Genomic DNA, 18,374 nt, shown 5'->3' on the forward strand with positions numbered 1-18,374 from the left:
ACAATCATAGCATAGGCAGGTTCACTTCCTCTTTCCACGTATGACCTTGCAGGTCAAGACAATGATTCCTTGTCCGTTCTGTGGCTGTGCAGAATGTCACAGCGTGTCTCATCTTCTTCAAAGTCAGGACGTGAGGCTTGACACTGGAATAAACAAATCACTATGTTCTCGTTATTCCCGATATCGCCTACCCTGTATCGTGAGTTTCAACGATTAAAAAATAGGGAATAATGGCAGTGACTGTAACTACTCTAAAGATATTACACTGTAGGGTTATCAAAGATTATCATTTGATCTCTCTGAGAATATTCCTGTTTATCACAGAGGTAAACTCGCACGTCAACATCTCATCAACTCTTCACAGCTGAGTTTGCTATTTCAACTCACAAAGCTCCGTTCTCAAGATTATGCAGCCTACAAACTCCGTTCAAGACACAACAAGTACGAAATGGATTCAAAATGTCTCTTGATCAAGTAACCCAGCATCATTATGCTAGTAATTCACACTGCTCAGATTTCTGAAGCGCTGCCATTGATGTCTCTTCAAGTGTGGCGCACACAGCCACACCAATCACCGACGCCACACCCCTACCAAAGCTCTCCGTCATCTCCAAGCTGTCCTCAAGGCTCAAGACCAGTTTCACCAAAAAAAACACCACCACTCCCTTCCCTCCTCCTCCTCCTCCAAAACAACCACCTCTCACATAAATAAAATGTCAAACTACTACGCCTCGCAACAACCTCAGTACCCCCCCAGCGGCGCCCCCGCACCCACCGCCGCCCAAAACCTCCAATTCTTTCCCTCCCAGTACACCAACACCGCCTCCTCAGGCACACCACAGGGCGGCTACGGATATGCCAACACAGGCGGCTACGGCGTCGGCGCGCCAGCGCAACAGAACAACTTTGCGACGCCTGGTTTCGGAGCAGCGCAGCAGGGCGTTAGTGGTAGGATGGGCGAGCAGGGCGGTTTGAGGACGGGTTGGGTTGCTGCTTTTTCGTCAGAGGGGTATGATGGCGAGCCGCCTTTGCTGGAGGAGCTGGGCGTTAACTTTGGACATATTCAAGCAAAGGTAACAACTCTCCCTGTTGCGATACTAGATAGGTACTGACTTATGTTGCGCAGACGCTTGCTGTGTTGAACCCCTTTCGACGAATCGATGCGCACATCATGGACGATTCCGACCTCGCAGGACCACTCATCTTCTTCCTCCTCTTCGGCTTCATCCTTCTCTTCTCAGGCCAAGTCCACTTCGGCTACATTTACGGCCTCGCCGCTCTAGGCTCCATCTCTCTGCATCTAATCCTCTCTCTCATGTCACCCTCCGACATCGACCCCGGCACACAAGCAGTCAACAACTTCCCCCAATACAGCAGCGATCCCTCCGCACCACCCCAACCACACGACGGTCAACATGGCGGCCACTTCTCCTCGACGTTGACATACCCCCGAAGCGCGAGCGTGTTGGGATACTGCCTTTTGCCTCTTGTAGCGACGAGCTTGTTCGGTATCGTTATGCGCATGGACACACCTATTGGAATCGTCGCTACTACTGCGGCTATCCTGTGGTGTACTTATAGCGCAAGCGGTATGTTCTGCGCGGTGGGACAGATGAAGCGCATGCGAGGACTAGTCGCGTATCCTCTTGCTCTGTTCTACGTCGGATTCGGTATCATGGGTATTTTCAGCAGTCGAGGAAGCGGAACCTTCTCTGGCGCTGCTACTAAGCTTAACGCTTGAACGATTTCGATAGCAAGGTCAATCACGATGAAGTTTATGCGCAAAGCTTGCGCAGGATGCAGTACATGAAGACGCCCTCAGCGGCAGAGATACGATGAACATCAAGCGCAGCCGCGCGGGGGCAAGGCGTTCGGCAAGACAAGGAGATGGGATACGCAAGTTACATGGCTCGGGACATGTTCCCTTTGTACTAGAATAATTACATTTGTACGTCACGAATAAAAGAGAGGCAAGGTGTAGTAAAGCGTTGAGAAAAATACTCTCAAAAACAGAGTGTTCGAATTATGCAAAGACATCGTAACCATCTATATATGCCACAGCATCGAAAAGCACCAAAAAACAGTATGCATCCTCCTTTAATCGTGAAAGTCTTTTTTGAGTAACAGGGGGAAATCCACCCATCCGATTCCCGGAATTGCGGTCCGCCTCTTCATCAAATGGCGGGCTAAAAAAATACAAATTTGTTGGAAAGGGCTGCCCTGCAGCAGCGAGATTAAGTTGGGCTAAATAGGAGAAATTCCAGCTTCATTCGCAAATCCTTCGTAGTGTTTCGTTGCTCGTTTAAGCCTTGTCGTCAGTACCGTTGGTGGCGGCGCCGTTTGTTTGTGGAACATCTTCAGCCTCGCCGATAAGGACGGAGTATTGACCACCAGCTCCGGCACCGATGATCTTCTTGCCTCGGATGGCGGTGTTGTCGATCAGGGTAGGAGTGTGGATGTCCTCGATCGTGCCTTGGCCGGTCTGGTAGTTGCTGGAGAAGCCCCAGGAGTAGACAGTGCCGTTGGAGGAGATGGCGAAGTTGTTATCGGTACCGGCGGCGACAGAGACGATATCCTTGACGTCTGGAACATGTTAGCATTTGTTTGAATGGATAAATAACGTGCATGACTTACCGGGCTGGATAGTAGGCTTGAACAGAATACGGGCATTGCCTCGCTCGTCGTAGATGGAGTTTTCCTCGGACAGCTTGTCAAACTCGAAGCCAACTTGGTAACCATCAACACGACCCCAGGTCAAGAGATCACCCTTGTCGGAGCAAGCAAGGGAGTGGTGTTCGCCGCCATCAATCTCTGTGATATTGTAGTCGTCGAGGTATGTGAGCTTGGCAGGTCGGAGAATAACAGCGTCGTCCTCGCCAGCATTTGACTCGACACCAATCTCGCCAAAGTTGTTGAGACCCCAACCGTAGACAACACCCTCCTTGTCGATAGCAAAGCTGTGGTATGAGCCACAGGCAATCTTGGCAATCTTTCCGCGAGGCAGACCGACGCCCTGAGGGATAAGAGAGGACATCTTGTTGCGCTCAATAATACGTCGACCGAGCTGGTTCTGCTGACCACAGCCCCAGGCGACAACGTTGCCCTTGTGGTCGAGAGCAAGAATGTGGTTGGAACCTGCGGAAAGGGCCTTGATGTTCTTCAGGTCCTTGATGAGGAGGGGAGTGGGCTGGATCTTGATGGTCTCTGAGAAGCCGAGAATACCATCGCTGGATCGGAAGGTTCCCCAGCCATAAACTCGGCCGTCTTCAGTGAGAGTGAAGCTGGCGCTGTCACTAGCAACGACCTGAACAAACTTGGTGCCAGGAGCAAAGAACTCGTCGTCGACGGCGGTCGGTGTGCTCTCCTTGGGGTTGATTCCACTGTCGTCCTCATCGTCTGAATCGGAGTCTTCGGCGCTGTCCATATCGCGAAGGCCACCATCCCAGGTGGTGTCTCGTCCGAGAGCGCCCTGATCGTTGACACCCCATGTGAGGATCTTGTTATCGTGTGTCAACGCGACCGCGTGCATACCACCGCAAGAGATCTGAACAACACCAGTAGTGGCAGCGGCGAGGTTGTCATTGAGTCGGGGGCGCTTGACGTCGATGGGCTTCTTATTGTTGATGCGCTTGCTTCCGAGACCAAGCTCACCTGATGATCCCTCACCAAACACGTAAACATCGAGAATCTTGGTAGGAGCTTCGTTGATCTTCTTTCCGATGCCGGGAAATGAGGTCTTCTTCTTGGGCTCGGCCTTCTTGGCGGCAGCGGGCTTAGCGGTCTTTGCCTTTGCTACAGGCTTCTTCTCCTCGGGCTCTTCGGACGTGGCCTTGGCCTTGGCTTTTGATGCAGCGGGCTTAGTGGTCTTTGCCTTTGCTGCGGGCTTGGTCGCGGTCTTGACGACGCGTTCTGTGGTCTTGGTCTTCTTGGTCTTGCGGGTGACCTCCTCCTCTTCGTCTTCCTCTACCTCTTGCTCTTCTGCGCGAGTGCGCTTCTTGGAGGCGCCGTTGATAGCAGGCTCGGCCTTCTTGGCGGCAGCTTTCGTAGGCTTCGCATCCTTCTTAGCAGCAGCGGCGGTAGTGGTAGTCGTCGACTTCTTGGTCGCGGCCGCTCTGGCGACAGCGGCTCTTGGTGCCATCGCGTGATGATTTGTTGTGATTGTGAGGAATTTGAGAGATGCGCTGGAGATGGGGAAAGTTTTGCGCTTTTAGGTAATTCAATCGGCGGTGGCGATTGAGAATAGGGTTTAGGTTCGCGAGGATAGGGGGCGAAATGTGATGGTTGTGTTGTGATGATGTTTGATGATGAAAATCAAGCTCTGCGAAAAAAAAAAAAGCTGATTTAGGAGGGCGCGATGGGTGGGTTTTTTCTTGCAGGAAGTGATCTGACCGCGCTGGGGGTGCGGTCATTTGCGGGCTTGACAGGGGATGATGCTTGCCCAACCTTGGGTCACCGCCTGAGAGCTATGGCTAATTTGGCTGATTTGTCCGGCAGAAAACCGTTAGCGCAATTGACGGTTCGTGACAATGGATCGAGCTTCGATTCACCGCCTTTGAGCTATCGGTTCATTTCGTCGCAGCTATTCGATACGCGATTCACACTGGTCCGTCGCGTTTACTAGCGGACGAACAATGCGTCGCACAGCACAGACAATAGCTGTGTTTGTCTTCAACAGTTTTAACTTCTGCGCCATAACAAATGAAGATGCAGATGTCCACAACCGTTTGCTAATCGCGTGAGCTAATGTTGTTTACACACGAATTCGGCATAAACATGTTCTTGGCAAACAACGCACACTCTCCAACACGGTTCGACAGTTGTCATGAATGAATGTTGTTCAATTCTTGTGTATCTGGTATCGATTGTCTCCCCGCCCCAACCCAAAGTACCTAGTCATGATCCCCAACGCCGTCCAGTAATTTATTAATGCATGTTGTTTTCGTTAATCCCCATCATCAGAGTCAGACATTTATTTCTTGGTGGTAAAGTCGATCTCGTTGGCAGGGTTGAAGCCACCATCGGCAGCCTTCTCACAAGTGCAGCCACCTAACCCACAATCGTTAGCAAGACTGTTGACACGGGAACCCAAAGTCAAGGTTGGTTCTACATACCAGCAGGACGAGATCCGCAAGCGCATGTGGCGCCGCTGGGAGTGACGTTCTCAGAAGCAGCACGGTCACAGGTGCATTCGCCAGCGGGACGAGCACGGCATGAGCATCGAGGGCCGTTGACGGTGTTTTCGACGGGAGCCTTGGCGCATGTGCACTGGAGAGCAGACTTTTGACCGCATGAGCAAGTAGCCTTTTGGGCTGGAGACTTGTTAGCTTTGTGTTGCGGTAGACCTGATATGATGTCACATACCACAGGCGCATTCACTGGCACCGTCGCTGGAGCGGCAGCAGGTAGTAGGAGTGTTGACAACCATTTTGAGGGATTGGAGTGTTGTGAAAGTTGATGTTTGAGTTATTGGTGATTTGGAGAGTTGATATCTCGTAAGAAGAGTGAAATGGATTGTAAAGTGCTTGATTCTGTTCTTCTCTTCTGGATGCGGCGGCTCGTCGTATTTGTACTTTATCGCTTTTAGAGAGCTGGATCCACTTTATCTACAGCTCCAGAGCTACGGATCTCCCAGCTGGTAATCATGATCATTATGATTGGTCAAATTCTGCTGACACAGCCCCGTTAGCCAATCAGCAATTGCTTATTCTTTCTTTGTCGATTCTTGCCTCCCGGAACATGCCATGCTGATTATGCGTCTGTCAGCCGGCGAGCTACGACACGCTAACACATCTCAGCAGTTTCGCTCAGTCCGTCATTGGTTCATCAATCATCGATATCTGAGACAACAAGGCCGCCTTTTCGTGGTCCATCTTTATATGTGCTGATCTATTATTACATTTGGAATAAATCCATAGTGACAACTGCCTCTACATTGACCCTCAAGACCATACACTGTTGGATTAAAGCATCAAGTGAGAGAGTAGCATGGGCTGGTCAGAACAATAACCATATGAAGCATTTGCAAAAAATGCCACTCTGACCACAACTATGAATCTTGTCTTAGTTTGACTTCACCTTATGACCGGATCTATGCGTAGGATGTTTAACAGAATCTTTAGAGTAGGCCTGAAGGACTCATTGATTTGTGGTTGGGCTGGCTGGGGGCGTATTGTCGTCTTTTCTTCCCTTGGCTTCCGGGAAACGAATATTGTTCATAGCAGTCTCTCGGGGTTTCTGTTCCTCTGCCTCTGATCTGGTATCTCTATTGTTAATTAGCATCATGTTGTTCATAAGAGGCAGTAGGTAATGAGAATGTCTCTTACTCCTTTGTTGACTCCCAGTATATAAGAAATGCTTTGGTACATGCAGCAGCCGATGCAGCAGCAAAGTCTTGCCAATCGTCATTCTTATGGCTGTCGGCATAATTAGACACGCCCTTGATGACAACAGTCGGAAACATTTCCCAAACCCCAACACTCTCCATCTCAAACCCTATGACGTCTTTGCTGGTCGCGAGCTGGTCGCGATATTCCGCTGACCTTATCAACGAATCTCCCGAGGCAAATGTCCCAAAGTGAATCGTTGGAAACAGAGTATCGTTATTCGAGCTCAAGCTTTTGTTACCGATGTCGAATTTTATCCCGCCCAGTCGATCGCGTGAGAGGCGCTGCCCGGCATCACATTTGAGCTCTTTGCAGTTCGAACTAAGAGCAATCTCACAGACAGGATCCGAATTACCGTTGCAAGCAGCACATATCTTGCACTCTGAGGGTTCTTGATGTTTGTGGCGATAATCTGCTGGGAATAGGTGGTCTTGTAAGCCCTGGCGGAGACGCAACTTCATTGTTTCATTCAACACCCGTTCGAGATGCTTCTGGGTTGCAATCTGTAGTCGTCCTTGATGATACCTGGTTTTCAGCTTCGATAAAAGACATCTTATTCCAAGACTTGGTCTTCCAAGACTGTCTTCTGTAGTATCCTTCATCCTGAATTTGTCTGTAAAACGCTTGCCAAGATCATGTTGCACGACGCCAGTGCTAACAATCACATCTCCAAGCAACATCTCAGTCCTTTTTCCATAGGATGGCACCCCGCCGCAAGTGCCAACAACAAGGGCCAAGCGAATACCTGGGTAGCTTGCACGGCAGAAGGCTGCACTATTTGCTGCTGCAACCTTACCAGTACGAGGAAGATGTACTAGGACCACGTTGTGTTGCCCAATGACACCAGTTGAGTACGCGTTCGGGTCGCCGTAGGCCTTTCCAAAATCTTCGCCCCAGTGGTGGTCGAACAGGGTAAAAATAGCATCAGCCTCCAGTACTAGAGCGCAGATGATACCGATCTCGAATTCGTCCCGCGATTTCGGACGTAGTCGCTGTTTTTGAGCCATGATGGTTATGAACTGAAAAGTTTGAGGATGGATAGACAACGTCTGAGGGGTTTTGATGGATCGTGTTTCTGATGTAAATCCCTGTTAGGCAGGCGAAGCTGTGTTGAACGTGCATATCAGAAACACACAAGTACATTTTCCTCTAACAACAAGGGGTCCTATGCGGACCAAGGCATTCATTCTTTTATTGCAGGAGATATAAGATGAACAGGAGAGCGAGCATCTAGAGTTTATACTTCAAAGTATATAAGATCAGCAGATAATCTATATCTCGGATCAATTGAACGTAGGATTCATCCAAGTTCTGTAGGGTATAGGCTTCCAGATTATGAACAATATATATAATTCAAATTGCTGAGCTTAGTCATCGAGTTCACTCGATCATAGCGGTCCTATAGTTTAGTGGTAATGACGTTGGATTTTGATACCCATCAAAAACTTTCCGAAGACCCCGGTTCGAACCCGGGTAGGACCTCTCTTTTTGACGTTTTGTCGCAGTCAGCATTAAGACACGATCAAGCTGAGAATCTATCGCGCCAGACGAGATAGCTGTGATGATATTTCGCTGGCTCAATTGGAAGCTCTTCCGTCTCGCACGCGTGCCATAGAACCTGGGCACGCATTGACGATCATTTTGACCATACACTGTAAGAGGCCGGTCTCGGAGGGCGCGATACCATCAGTTCATCGAACTTGGTACAAGATCATGCATGTTGACAACAACTTGGCGAATGAAGTCTTTGATCTGTCATACCGCCCGTGTTTCTAGGTACCTCAACTATGCATTTGGATCTCGTTCAATTCGTATAAATGTGGCTTGACGTCCTGTTTCTGCGCCATTTTTGCAGTGAAGCTAAAGCCGGATCTCGAGTGACACGGACACACCTTTATTTAAGCTAACAAGACCCATCATTAGAACCTTTCCCCAGATCTTCTCCACGCTCGCATAATGTCTTCTCTTAGCTCATCTGAGACCACGGAGTCAACCATCGTGGTGATTGGGTACGTGCTCATCCATCTGTTCCCCATGCTATGAGCTGACGACTGTAGTGCTGGGATCATCGGCTTGACCAGCGCCCTCGAGATCCAGCAATTAATAGCAGAGTCTCCATCCGCTGCATCAACATCCGTGCTTCTCGTCGCTAAGGAATGGCCAACTTCAATTCCGGGAGCTCCAATCGCCCATTCGGCTGACTATGCTTCCATGTGGGCTGGCGCTCATGTCCGACCCATCCCCGCATCAACGCCCCAGCTTCGCCGTGAAGCGAAATGGGTGAAAACAACTGTCGCTGAGCTGGAGAAGCATCTCCAGAGTGAGCCCGGAGTTGGAATCCGTCGTCTACCGGGAATCGAGTACCTCGAGGATCCGCCGGCGGAGTATGTCAAGCAAGACGCGACAAGTTTCACTGCTGAGACTGGATTGCCGGGATATCGCAAGTTCGAGATTCATGAGCTTCCGGAGGGCGTAAAGCTTGGATTCGAGTATGAGACATATTGCATTAATGCGCCGTTTTACAGCGCCAATCTACTCCGGAAGTTCATTGTTCAAGGTGGCAAGACTGTCCAGCGGGACCTGAAGAGTGAATGGGAAGCCTTCATTCTGGCGCCTGATGTGAAGCTTGTAGTCAATGCAAGCGGAATGGGTTTTGGAGACGCAAAGTGCTTCCCTATCAGAGGTATGTCGAATGATCAATTCATGCTCACAAGCACTAAAATTAGCCAGGTCAAACGGTGTTGACAAATCTCACTGCCGCCGACAAGACTATCACAGCACAAAAGAAGGATGGAACGTGGAGCTTCGTCATCCCCAGGTCTTTCAATGGCGGAACAGTCATTGGCGGCACCAAAGAAATGGGCAACTGGGATCTCGAGCCATCACAAGAGACGCGTAATAAGCTACTAAAGGCAGCGGAGTCCATCATTCCCCAAGCATGCAGCCAGGAACAAGACGTTGGCTCGCTGAAGGTGATCAAGGATGTCGTTGGGAGAAGACCAGCTCGTGAAGGAGGTATGAGAGTAGAGACCGAATCTAAGGATACTACTTGGGGTGTCAAACATGTTGTGCACGCTTATGGAGCTGGGGGGCGTGGTTATGAGCTTTCTTGGGGCGTGGCGAGTGAAGTCGCGGAGCTTGCGAAGGAGGTACTTGGCTCGCAGTCAGAGGTGAAAGCAAAGCTCTAGACTAAGTCTTGGCTTTGCAGACTAAAGAATATTGTAGAAATATGTTGAGCCCAAGCAGGCGGGTAGCAAGGAAATAGGGACTTGAAGCAGTACAGATGATATTGTTAGTCCATTCTTAGGCTATAAATATACTAAAGATGATCTAATATTTATGCCAATAATACAGACGCTCAATGCTAAGTATTTCATACGCGTGAACTCATAAGAAGCAAGCATCTTCATCAGACAGACCCATTCTCGATCATTGCAAATATTTCCGTTCTTTCTTATTGTGTCAAGAGAAGTTAGACAAATAATTAACTAAAAAATGAAAGCACATTTGTTGGTTAACTCTGTTTTTCGTGATTTGTGTGACTGATAGGCGTAAACTTGAGACTTTGTTCCTAGTGCCGACCCTGTTCCCCTCCGTTTTGATGATCCTGTACTGAACCATACACTATTTCTGGTTCCTGAACTGGAGCTCTGTTCTGTGAAAATTCTGGAAAATCCGTGTCCTCATACAAATCGACTGGCGGATCAACTGGCCGTCGTTTTTCACTTCCATGCACTGGCATCGGCTGGGCTGGGTTTATGACGACATCTGCCGTATCATCTATACAGCTGACCATTTGGTCCGTCTCAATACCTTCCCATCCTCTGTAGATAGTTTCGTGAAGAAGAATAAGCCCTCCTTGACCGCTCCTCGTAGCGCCCTCACCAACGGATAAATCATCACAGCTAGCAGACAAATGTCGATTCTCAGAGCTCTCAGCTGGACCAAATTCAGGCTCAGATAAGTAGACGAACTTGCGGCGGCTGGTGAGGTACTTGTATTTGACCACGCCTATAAAGCCAAGGAACCAAAGGCCAGAGAACCCCAATATGGACCACGAAATGACGGGCACTTTCCACCAGTCTAGAGATTCCTCGCTGAAAAGCTTTGATGGGACCCAGACTGTGATGATTGGGTAGAAATTCCCAACTAGATAGAGAAACCCGCAGACAATACTCAAATTCGGATTCACAGACCTTTGAATCATCTGGGCCCAGCTTCTTTGCACAGGCCCCTGATCTGGGACTTGATGGTGCCGAAGTGTTAAGGTTGGTTGCGTTTTCGGGGGACCACGGAAATGTAGAATCAGAATGCCAAGGGAGAGAAAGAAGCCAAAGAATGCTGATGTTAAATAAGCAACAAGCCCAGAAAGGATGGCGTAGGCATTGCTTGCTGAAGTGTTGTACGTTGCCAGAATGAGGACGATACAGCTGGTGAAGTGGAGGATGAGGGCACCGACAGGCGTCTCCTCTAGGTGATTGGAAGGATTGAGAAACTTGAAGAATCGGTTGCGTGGTTTCCGACTACCAGTGATCTTTCGAGTATCCTGGTGTCTGTTCTCGACGGGTTGGTCTGTGGGTTTACGCTCTCCTCCTTGAAGCCACATGAGAAACCTGCCAAGACTAACGTCTCTGTTCCTCCCAAGAAAGCTGGTAAAGGGGAGGAAACCCTGCTTGGCAATCTCTTGCTTCATGCGTGCTGCTGTGTATGTCATGACGACAATATTGCCGAAGGCTGAGATGGCTAGGAACGCATTGACGGCGCGCTTGATTTCGTAACGCTTCGAGTCTTCAGCAGAAGGGTTGAAGATGATGTAGAAAAACTGTTGTGCCACATTTTCCTGCTCTTGTTCACTTACTGGGACGACCAACATCTGCGATGGACATATGTTAGTCGAGGATGCAATAGAGAATATGGAGATAGCTTGATCTTACATAGCAGATGTTGACGGCCATATATAATGTCGACACCAGGATGACACCCCACCACATGGATCGAGGGTAAGTCTTTCGAGGGTGCTTGATCTCTCCCAGAACCTTTGAGTAAAGTCAGTATTTATCTGCTGCGATGAAGGCAAGTTGTGATCCACTCACGTAGTTTGGCTGGTTGAACCCTGAAAAGGCGAAGACTGGTTCGATAAGTTGGCAATGTTCCTCGCGGGGAGACAATTGCATTACTCACTGATAGCTAGGAAGGCCTGTGCATGCGCTTTGCCCCCTATTAGGTTGGGGTCATCAATCGGCTTGCCGAGGTTGGCTTTTATGCCTCTCACCCCGGACGGCGCACCAGCAACCACCCAGGTGGCAATGATCATGAAGATCAGCATAAACACCTTGATAAACGCTAGTAGATTGTTGAGCAAGATGCCACCCCGGCGAGAGAAGGCGTGGATCAAGCATGGAAATATCGCAATGACGATGGCAATGCCGCGGATGGTGCCTCCGTTGAGATCCCCAGCCTCCTTTTGGGGATTAGCAGCCTCCACGAGGCGTAGCGCACAGTTGATACAATTTCCCGCCATGTTTCCAATACAAATGAAGCTGATACCGTACAGGACACCGCTCAGCATCACTATGCCCTTCTTGTACCGCGGCCAAGGAAAAACGTATTGAAGGTAATGGAGGTCGCCCCCCGATCGCGGGACAGATTGCTCGATACCGTCGATTACGTATCGCGGTACGTTCAGCCCATACTCGACGTAGACGTGAGCTCCAGAGAGAGCATAGATACAGCCGCAGAGCCAGAAGAGAATTGCAATGCCTGGGCTCTGGACACCCAGCATCACTGTCCTGGGGCTGTCGAAGATTCCGGTACCTACTCGAAAGTCAACGATTAGCACTGCCCTTGACAGGCACTTGAGAAACCACACAGTAACATACCTATCATTCGGTTTACCACTAGGCACGTAACATCGATGAAGGTAAGTTGGAAGGGCTCTGTTGGGGCCTCAGTGACGACAATGTTCTTATCGATTCCCATATCTCTCAATATCTGTAGTGTACTTCCTTCATTGGGGTTGACTTCATTGAGAGACCGGCGGGGGCGGCCGACTTGCTCGGCAGGTTGTCTGGAGCCCATGCTTGGATAAATTGGGAAAGGCTTTGGCTAGTGGGAAGAATATCAAGTGCAACTTGAGCATATATCTGAGTAGGACAGAACCAGGGACACGATTGTAACGACCACTTCAGATGCCGAAACATGGAGCTCACCTTACCAGAGGACGCGTAACATGATAAATACTTGATTATGAGCTGGACGGCCCAAATAAGGTGTACGCCACCAGACTCTAACCGGGCGAGAGGCAGAGATCGGTCGAGGCTCGAGCGTAAAAGCCATAAGGCTCGGCAAAGACAAAAGACGCCACCAGTTGCCTTGTTTCGACGACTAGACCTGCTCCGCCTGCAAGGAGTGAGTTGTTTGCCCATGGCTGAGTAAATGCTGCGTAGGAGCGAGGGTGGATGGCCGGATGAGCTGGAAAGACATGCATATAAGGCTTCCGATGGCCTACCAGACTACTGGGCAGCAGAAAAATTGAACCTCCTAAGTCTTAGGGTGCAGAAATAAATAGCCTAAAGAGTATAGTCTAAGCGGAATAAGATAACCTAATAATTTTATCCCTTTTGCTTTTAGCGGACGTTCTTTCTGGAACCCCGGGCAGATATATTGCTGACCATCCCTCACAGTAGTGTGCAGAGTAGCTGAAGGTGTTTGCATTCCTGTCATGCAGCCACCACTTCTGATTCCTAACTCAGACAAACGTCTAGTGTCTGCCTTGTCGTTGACCCCGCCCCTCGTTCGCATATTGAGGCTATTATGAACTCGTGGTACATTAATGGGTACTCAATCACCCCCCGCCTCCTCGCTACTTATCCCCCCTGCAAAGACACAAAGAACTGACTCGGTTATTCATCCTGTGAATATTGAGTCGTAATGGCTGGTGTTATTCAGTTCGGAGACGCGATCAAGTTTGCTGAGATTGCCTGGACCGTTTGGCAATATGGATGGGCAGACGCGAACAACGCAGGTCAGTTCAACACCAAGCTCTTCCCCTGTACTCATCTTCCAAGCATCTAACAGCAAGAAGGCAAGAACTATCTTGACTTTGGTGCCGACGTCCTCACACTCCACAGCAGCCTCAAGCACCTTGAGAACGCTGTCACAAGGGCTCAGCAGTCTCTCCATAGCCATGGGGTGTGGGACAATGACAGCCTATGTGGTGATCAGGACTCGTTAATGGAAGTCGTTGGAGATTACAATGCCACTCTGGAAGAATGCTATCAGCTCCTCAAAGATAATGAGCGTTACGCCCAGACGACCGGCCCTATCAAGAACATTAATTGGAATCTGAGTATCATGCCCGAGGTCGAACGCCTGAGAGGTAGGATCCAGATGCACACCTCTCGCATCCAACATGTTCTCAAGCCCTTCGAGATGTGAGAACACCTGCCTTCGAATTTGTATCATACTAACATCATCTGCTTCTACAGCGACTTGTTCACAAACATCCACCAAGAATTGAACCGCCGATTCATGTCTATCCATAGGGATTTACGAGGCATCAGGGAGACTGTGGATTCCTTACTCAAACATCAGAACCCCAGCCTTGCACGCGAAATCGAGCAGAGACGTGAGAAACAGATTCGTCCTGTCGAAATATCAGACACGTTGTTGAGCAGGTTAGAGCATATGCTGGACCGGCGTCAGTCTCCAAGGTTGCCGATGTTGGCTGACTGTTTCGTCATCCATCTGAGAAGGGCCACGCAACAACCTCAACACGACCCGAACAGCTTCCTCAGGCGTGTATCGGTGCCGAACTACTTGCCGTTTGCTAAATGCCAGCTACTGATGAATAGGATGAAGGGACTCCGTGAGTTGCGGAACCCGCAGTGGTCTTCATATTGGCCTGGGTATATCGGCGGACTTGAGGAAGTAAGATGACTACAAACCGTTTTACACATTCGAATAATTGATGCTAATAATATTGAAGAAACTGTCAGAAGAATACTCCCGGATTCAGAGTCAGATCGTCGCACCTGACACTTCAACGTGCAATGATGGGATGCTTGCCTTTTGGCCAGAGGACGAACCTCAGACGGAGGAGGCACCGACAGCACCCGCAGTGGAATACAGCTGTTTGTTCCAAAGGCACGTTCTCTCATTGATATCGTGTCCGAAATGATGCTTACCTGACATCGCAGGCCTTTGGCGACTCTGTCACCTTACATACGCTGGCGAGAGGTAAAACTACTGCGACATCCGAAATCAATGAATCGCTTCAAAATAATCGAGACGTTTGAGTGGAACAAGAAACAACAAAGTAAGGATTCAAGGGTGCTTGACTTTGACCTTCGATCTGCTGTTCTCATTCCATTGTATGCTGACCCGTCGGCGCCATTGGAAATCATCATCAAAGCCAATGGATTACCGTACCACTACGTCTTCCTTTGCTTGCAAGATGTTTTAGCATTCCAGGCTTTTATAACAGGCTTCAAGGTTATGGACGGCTATATGGAGTAAGTTCTATCTTTCCTACAGCCCAGGCTCTTCGATAAGATGTTTATAGACCTAGCTAACTCGCCCAGGTCTCGAGCAGTGGCCAAGTTTATGATACGTGGAACTTTGGGACCCCCCGAAGATGTTACTATACAAGTATGGATACCGAGGGAGTGGACAGATACGGATCAGTCAGCAACGAATGAATCACCCGACGACCCAATAGGTCGGAGATCTGAACATAGTTCATCTACGCCGTCACTTGTAGAGAGGAGTTCAGGGTGGGGTGGCTCAAAGTACAAGCTACAGAGGTCTCAGAGCATACCCACCACTGGCTTTCAACCCTCGACCTTGACGAATGGTTCATCTAGTACAGCCACTTCCTCCAGAAGGACTTCTTCGACCACCCATGAGCAGTGTCGTCAGCCAGACCGTCAAAGCCGCTCCGGTAGCATTTCTTCCCACCGGTCCACCAGTACAAGTTCCTCTGGTATGAGCTATAGCAGCCGGAGCTCTCAACAAAGTGTCACCGTCAATGGTAGTAGTACTGGAACAGGCTACGGCACAATCCGTACCCGACCTCGTACTCCGCTCCTGGTGCTTTTCACTGGACCCAAAGGCCCTGAGTCCAGGCGGTCCATCGTCGCTATTACGCTCGACAAGGGAACGGTACCTGACTGGAATTCATGCAAGTGTGCACGCTGGCCTGCTGAATGTCGTATCACGGCTCTGCAAAACGAACAAGGGCGGTTAGAAGCCTGGAGGTTCGATGGTGACACGTGGGATCTTCTACGACTTGCGGTGGCACGACATGGCGAGCAACGTCGCTGGGATGGACTTATTCGCGTGAGCATTGGATTCGCCTACCCGGATCTGCGAAAGAAGTTTGGTGGCGCGCCTTGCAAGTGCTATAAGGTGACAGAGGGAGAGGTCGAGGCTTGTCACCTGCAGGGACACCAAGGCCTCTTGGGGGTTGTGAGGGATTTCCACCGCAGGTTGCTGACACAGTATCGTAACCAGACTGACAGCCAGGTGGACGTGGTCAATTGTACGTCTTATGGATAATTCACTTGGGAGGACATGGCATGAATTGGCCTAGTTGATAATGCTTATCTTTGTTCAGATAGTTAATGATAAAAGAGGCGTTGGCATGTTTATGAAAGCATAGATGAAATCGTCATTCAATTTCATGAGTGATATTTTTTTTGAATAATATCGGCTGATGCTTACAGTTGTGAGATGCCATTCTTGAGATTTCCTTTGCTCCCGTAACATTTGTTAACTCCTCTACAGAAACGTTAACCCCCTGAGTCATAGGACGCAGAAATAGATAGAGTAAAGTGTATAATCTAAGCAGCATAAGATGACCTAATAATTTTATCCCTTATGTTCTTAGCGGCCTATGTTTCTGATACGCTGAGACTGACGTTCCGGTTTTATTGCATACCTAGTGCTCTGACGAGATCTGTTGTTTGTCAGGATCACTCCTTTCTAAAAAACAGTGATGCTGTAGAATTTACTTACCTAATAATGCAGGTGGTAAGGATGCAAGGAATGATGTGTCGTAACTGTCATTTAATATTCGTAAACTGATAAAGTCATGGGACCTGCCGCACCGAAGTAAACAAGGTACCTACTAGGTAGGTTTAACAAGCTCACTATCCATCAAGAACGACCGGCTTCACGCACCTTATGCTATCCCCCCGAACGTCGAGCCTCATTACCGGATTACCTTCGAAGGCCCAGATCAGATGGGAGTGTTGGTTTGCACCAACAACATGAGAGATCTGGACACAGTTCCCAAGCAGCAGATGGCGTTCATAAGTATTTGGCGTGACCATATCGTCAATCCACAGACAACGCGGCTGGTCGATCAGGGCACGCAAGAATGCCGATCGACACCGACCATTTGAGGTGGCTGAGGAAGATGACTTGTTCTTTGCCATCGTCGCATCTGACAATGGGCGAGGCGTTGCCTCATTGCTCAGAGACTACCCTTAGATGCTTGGGTTTAAGACGATCGTAGGTGCCTTTATTATGCCCAACTAGCCTTATCCTAGCCTTTACTGGAGGTTGAAAGAGGTGGTGATCGACACTGTTACCAACGCCCCTGATCCCTCAATGTCGCCCTTCGCATCCAGGAAAGACCGGCGCAAACATGCAAAGCGCATATCTCGGAGGTAACCCTCTTGAAATATGATGGGCAAGTAGTGGGATTGGCGAGGGTATACAACACACAAACAACATACATGTATAGTACTGTAATAGTAATGATAGCGACGACGTCCTTGACAAATCTCAATCGCTTCACCCATTAGTGATCTAGGCAAGCTTGAAATGAACACAGATACAGGGTGACCAAGCTCAAGATAATTCATCATGAGACATAAATAGCCTAAAGGGCATAGTCGAAGTAGCACAACGGGATCTACTAATTTCGTCTCTTATGCTTCTATTGACCTTTTTTTTTTTTTTTTTTTTAGGATACCATGAGGCTATTCTCTTATCTTCTTACTAAAATAGGAGTAAGCGAGAGCAATAACTGCAGATCCGACTCTATTTACGTTTCAAGGGACAGAGCACTGACTGCGACTTTACGCCGTGCCTGTTTTCACCAGATTGTCTACTGATCGCTGCATAAGCGTTTGTTGGTTCATGGTCGTGGTATTGGGCTTGCAGCTTCAGCAGGGGCCTGTTGTACCATGAATACTGACCAGATAAATCGGTGGCGAACTGACTTTACCATGTGTTAATTATGCTTCTATGGGATAAGTTACCGGTGATTACGTTTGACTAGCAGTGTAGCTACTGATAGAATTTGAAGCAGAAGTGAACGCTGAAGGAATATATTGTTACCTTTGCCCTATAAGAAATCTTGACCAATGACATGGCGTCAAGAGCAGTATTTTCTTCACATACGTACCTAGGAAGAATAGAGCTCGGAAATACATAGTTGAGAAACAGGGGTTCTGGGGTATGGATGAAAAGCCTCATATAATCGTGAAAGTCTCCATTCTATAGATATGTGATATTCTAGAGTCTACATATTGTCAACACTTACACTGGATAGGGTGATATACTTCAGCCGCTCTTTACAGAGTTAGTTGCGAAGAAAGCCAATGAACCGTGATGAAACAATCAAGGGCTAAGACATTTAGGTAAGAGTAAGAGGCATTTAGCCAACCAATAAGACCTACGGCATGTCAGACCTCGTCGTGAGAAATAGAGTGGTGCAGAAAAAGACCGGGCGAGCCCGTCGCTTGATCGGCAATGTGACTGTTTTGGGAAACTGTCACGTCAGGCCCGGGATCCATCAACAGTGTCAATCAAAGCAAGGGTATAACCAACAGAGTTCAAAGACACAGACAAAAGGACCAATGATAAAGGATCATAAAGGAATATACGGGGATCATATTAGCATAACAAACGGTCCGAGCGATCCTGTGGCATGATCGGCAATGTGACTCCTCTAGGAAGCTGTTTTGTCACATGAAGGAT

General features: G+C 48.8%; 8 protein-coding genes and 1 non-coding gene across 9 annotated transcripts; 4 read left to right on the forward strand and 5 right to left on the reverse strand.

Annotated features, from left to right (window-relative positions):
- Nucleotides 1-713: 713 nt before the first annotated feature.
- FGSG_08174 (uncharacterized protein) lies at nucleotides 714-1,741 on the forward strand (the record flags this gene model as incomplete). The annotated part of the gene is made up of 2 exons (XM_011322336.1): nucleotides 714-1,073; nucleotides 1,127-1,741. The coding sequence occupies 2 exons, from the start codon at nucleotides 714-716 to the stop codon at nucleotides 1,739-1,741; spliced, it is 975 nt and encodes a 324-aa protein (XP_011320638.1).
- Nucleotides 1,742-2,021: 280 nt separating this feature from the next.
- Nucleotides 2,022-4,138, reverse strand: FGSG_08173 (uncharacterized protein; the record flags this gene model as incomplete). The annotated part of the gene is made up of 2 exons (XM_011322337.1): nucleotides 2,022-2,583; nucleotides 2,635-4,138. The coding sequence occupies 2 exons, from the start codon at nucleotides 4,136-4,138 to the stop codon at nucleotides 2,303-2,305; spliced, it is 1,785 nt and encodes a 594-aa protein (XP_011320639.1). The 3' UTR covers nucleotides 2,022-2,302.
- Nucleotides 4,139-4,817: 679 nt separating this feature from the next.
- On the reverse strand, nucleotides 4,818-5,512 carry FGSG_08172 (uncharacterized protein). The gene is made up of 3 exons (XM_011322338.1): nucleotides 5,362-5,512; nucleotides 5,112-5,309; nucleotides 4,818-5,046 (listed from the first exon to the last, which is right to left on the reverse strand). The coding sequence occupies exons 1-3, from the start codon at nucleotides 5,423-5,425 to the stop codon at nucleotides 4,970-4,972; spliced, it is 339 nt and encodes a 112-aa protein (XP_011320640.1). The 5' UTR covers nucleotides 5,426-5,512; the 3' UTR covers nucleotides 4,818-4,969.
- Nucleotides 5,513-6,135: 623 nt separating this feature from the next.
- Nucleotides 6,136-7,390, reverse strand: FGSG_08171 (uncharacterized protein; the record flags this gene model as incomplete). The annotated part of the gene is made up of 2 exons (XM_011322339.1): nucleotides 6,136-6,262; nucleotides 6,324-7,390. 2 exons carry the CDS (start codon nucleotides 7,388-7,390, stop codon nucleotides 6,136-6,138), a joined length of 1,194 nt encoding a protein of 397 aa, XP_011320641.1.
- Nucleotides 7,391-7,778: 388 nt separating this feature from the next.
- Nucleotides 7,779-7,865, forward strand: FGSG_20715. Its single transcript has one exon. It is a non-coding gene; the product is annotated as a tRNA-Gln (tRNA).
- Nucleotides 7,866-8,339: 474 nt separating this feature from the next.
- Nucleotides 8,340-9,656, forward strand: FGSG_08170 (uncharacterized protein; the record flags this gene model as incomplete). The annotated part of the gene is made up of 4 exons (XM_011322340.1): nucleotides 8,340-8,392; nucleotides 8,441-9,066; nucleotides 9,114-9,532; nucleotides 9,609-9,656. The coding sequence occupies 4 exons, from the start codon at nucleotides 8,340-8,342 to the stop codon at nucleotides 9,654-9,656; spliced, it is 1,146 nt and encodes a 381-aa protein (XP_011320642.1).
- A 298-nt stretch (nucleotides 9,657-9,954) lies between these two features.
- FGSG_08169 (uncharacterized protein) lies at nucleotides 9,955-12,461 on the reverse strand (the record flags this gene model as incomplete). The annotated part of the gene is made up of 5 exons (XM_011322341.1): nucleotides 9,955-11,205; nucleotides 11,318-11,419; nucleotides 11,477-11,511; nucleotides 11,565-12,197; nucleotides 12,263-12,461. The coding sequence occupies 5 exons, from the start codon at nucleotides 12,459-12,461 to the stop codon at nucleotides 9,955-9,957; spliced, it is 2,220 nt and encodes a 739-aa protein (XP_011320643.1).
- An 852-nt stretch (nucleotides 12,462-13,313) lies between these two features.
- FGSG_08168 (uncharacterized protein) lies at nucleotides 13,314-13,820 on the forward strand (the record flags this gene model as incomplete). The annotated part of the gene is made up of 2 exons (XM_011322342.1): nucleotides 13,314-13,407; nucleotides 13,468-13,820. The coding sequence occupies 2 exons, from the start codon at nucleotides 13,314-13,316 to the stop codon at nucleotides 13,818-13,820; spliced, it is 447 nt and encodes a 148-aa protein (XP_011320644.1).
- A 2,503-nt stretch (nucleotides 13,821-16,323) lies between these two features.
- On the reverse strand, nucleotides 16,324-16,822 carry FGSG_08167 (uncharacterized protein; the record flags this gene model as incomplete). The annotated part of the gene is made up of 3 exons (XM_011322343.1): nucleotides 16,324-16,367; nucleotides 16,401-16,483; nucleotides 16,566-16,822. The coding sequence occupies 3 exons, from the start codon at nucleotides 16,820-16,822 to the stop codon at nucleotides 16,324-16,326; spliced, it is 384 nt and encodes a 127-aa protein (XP_011320645.1).
- Nucleotides 16,823-18,374: the final 1,552 nt, after the last annotated feature.

This window comes from Fusarium graminearum, chromosome 2, assembly GCF_000240135.3.
Source record: "Fusarium graminearum PH-1 chromosome 2, whole genome shotgun sequence".
Taxonomy (NCBI): Eukaryota; Fungi; Ascomycota; class Sordariomycetes; order Hypocreales; family Nectriaceae; genus Fusarium; species Fusarium graminearum.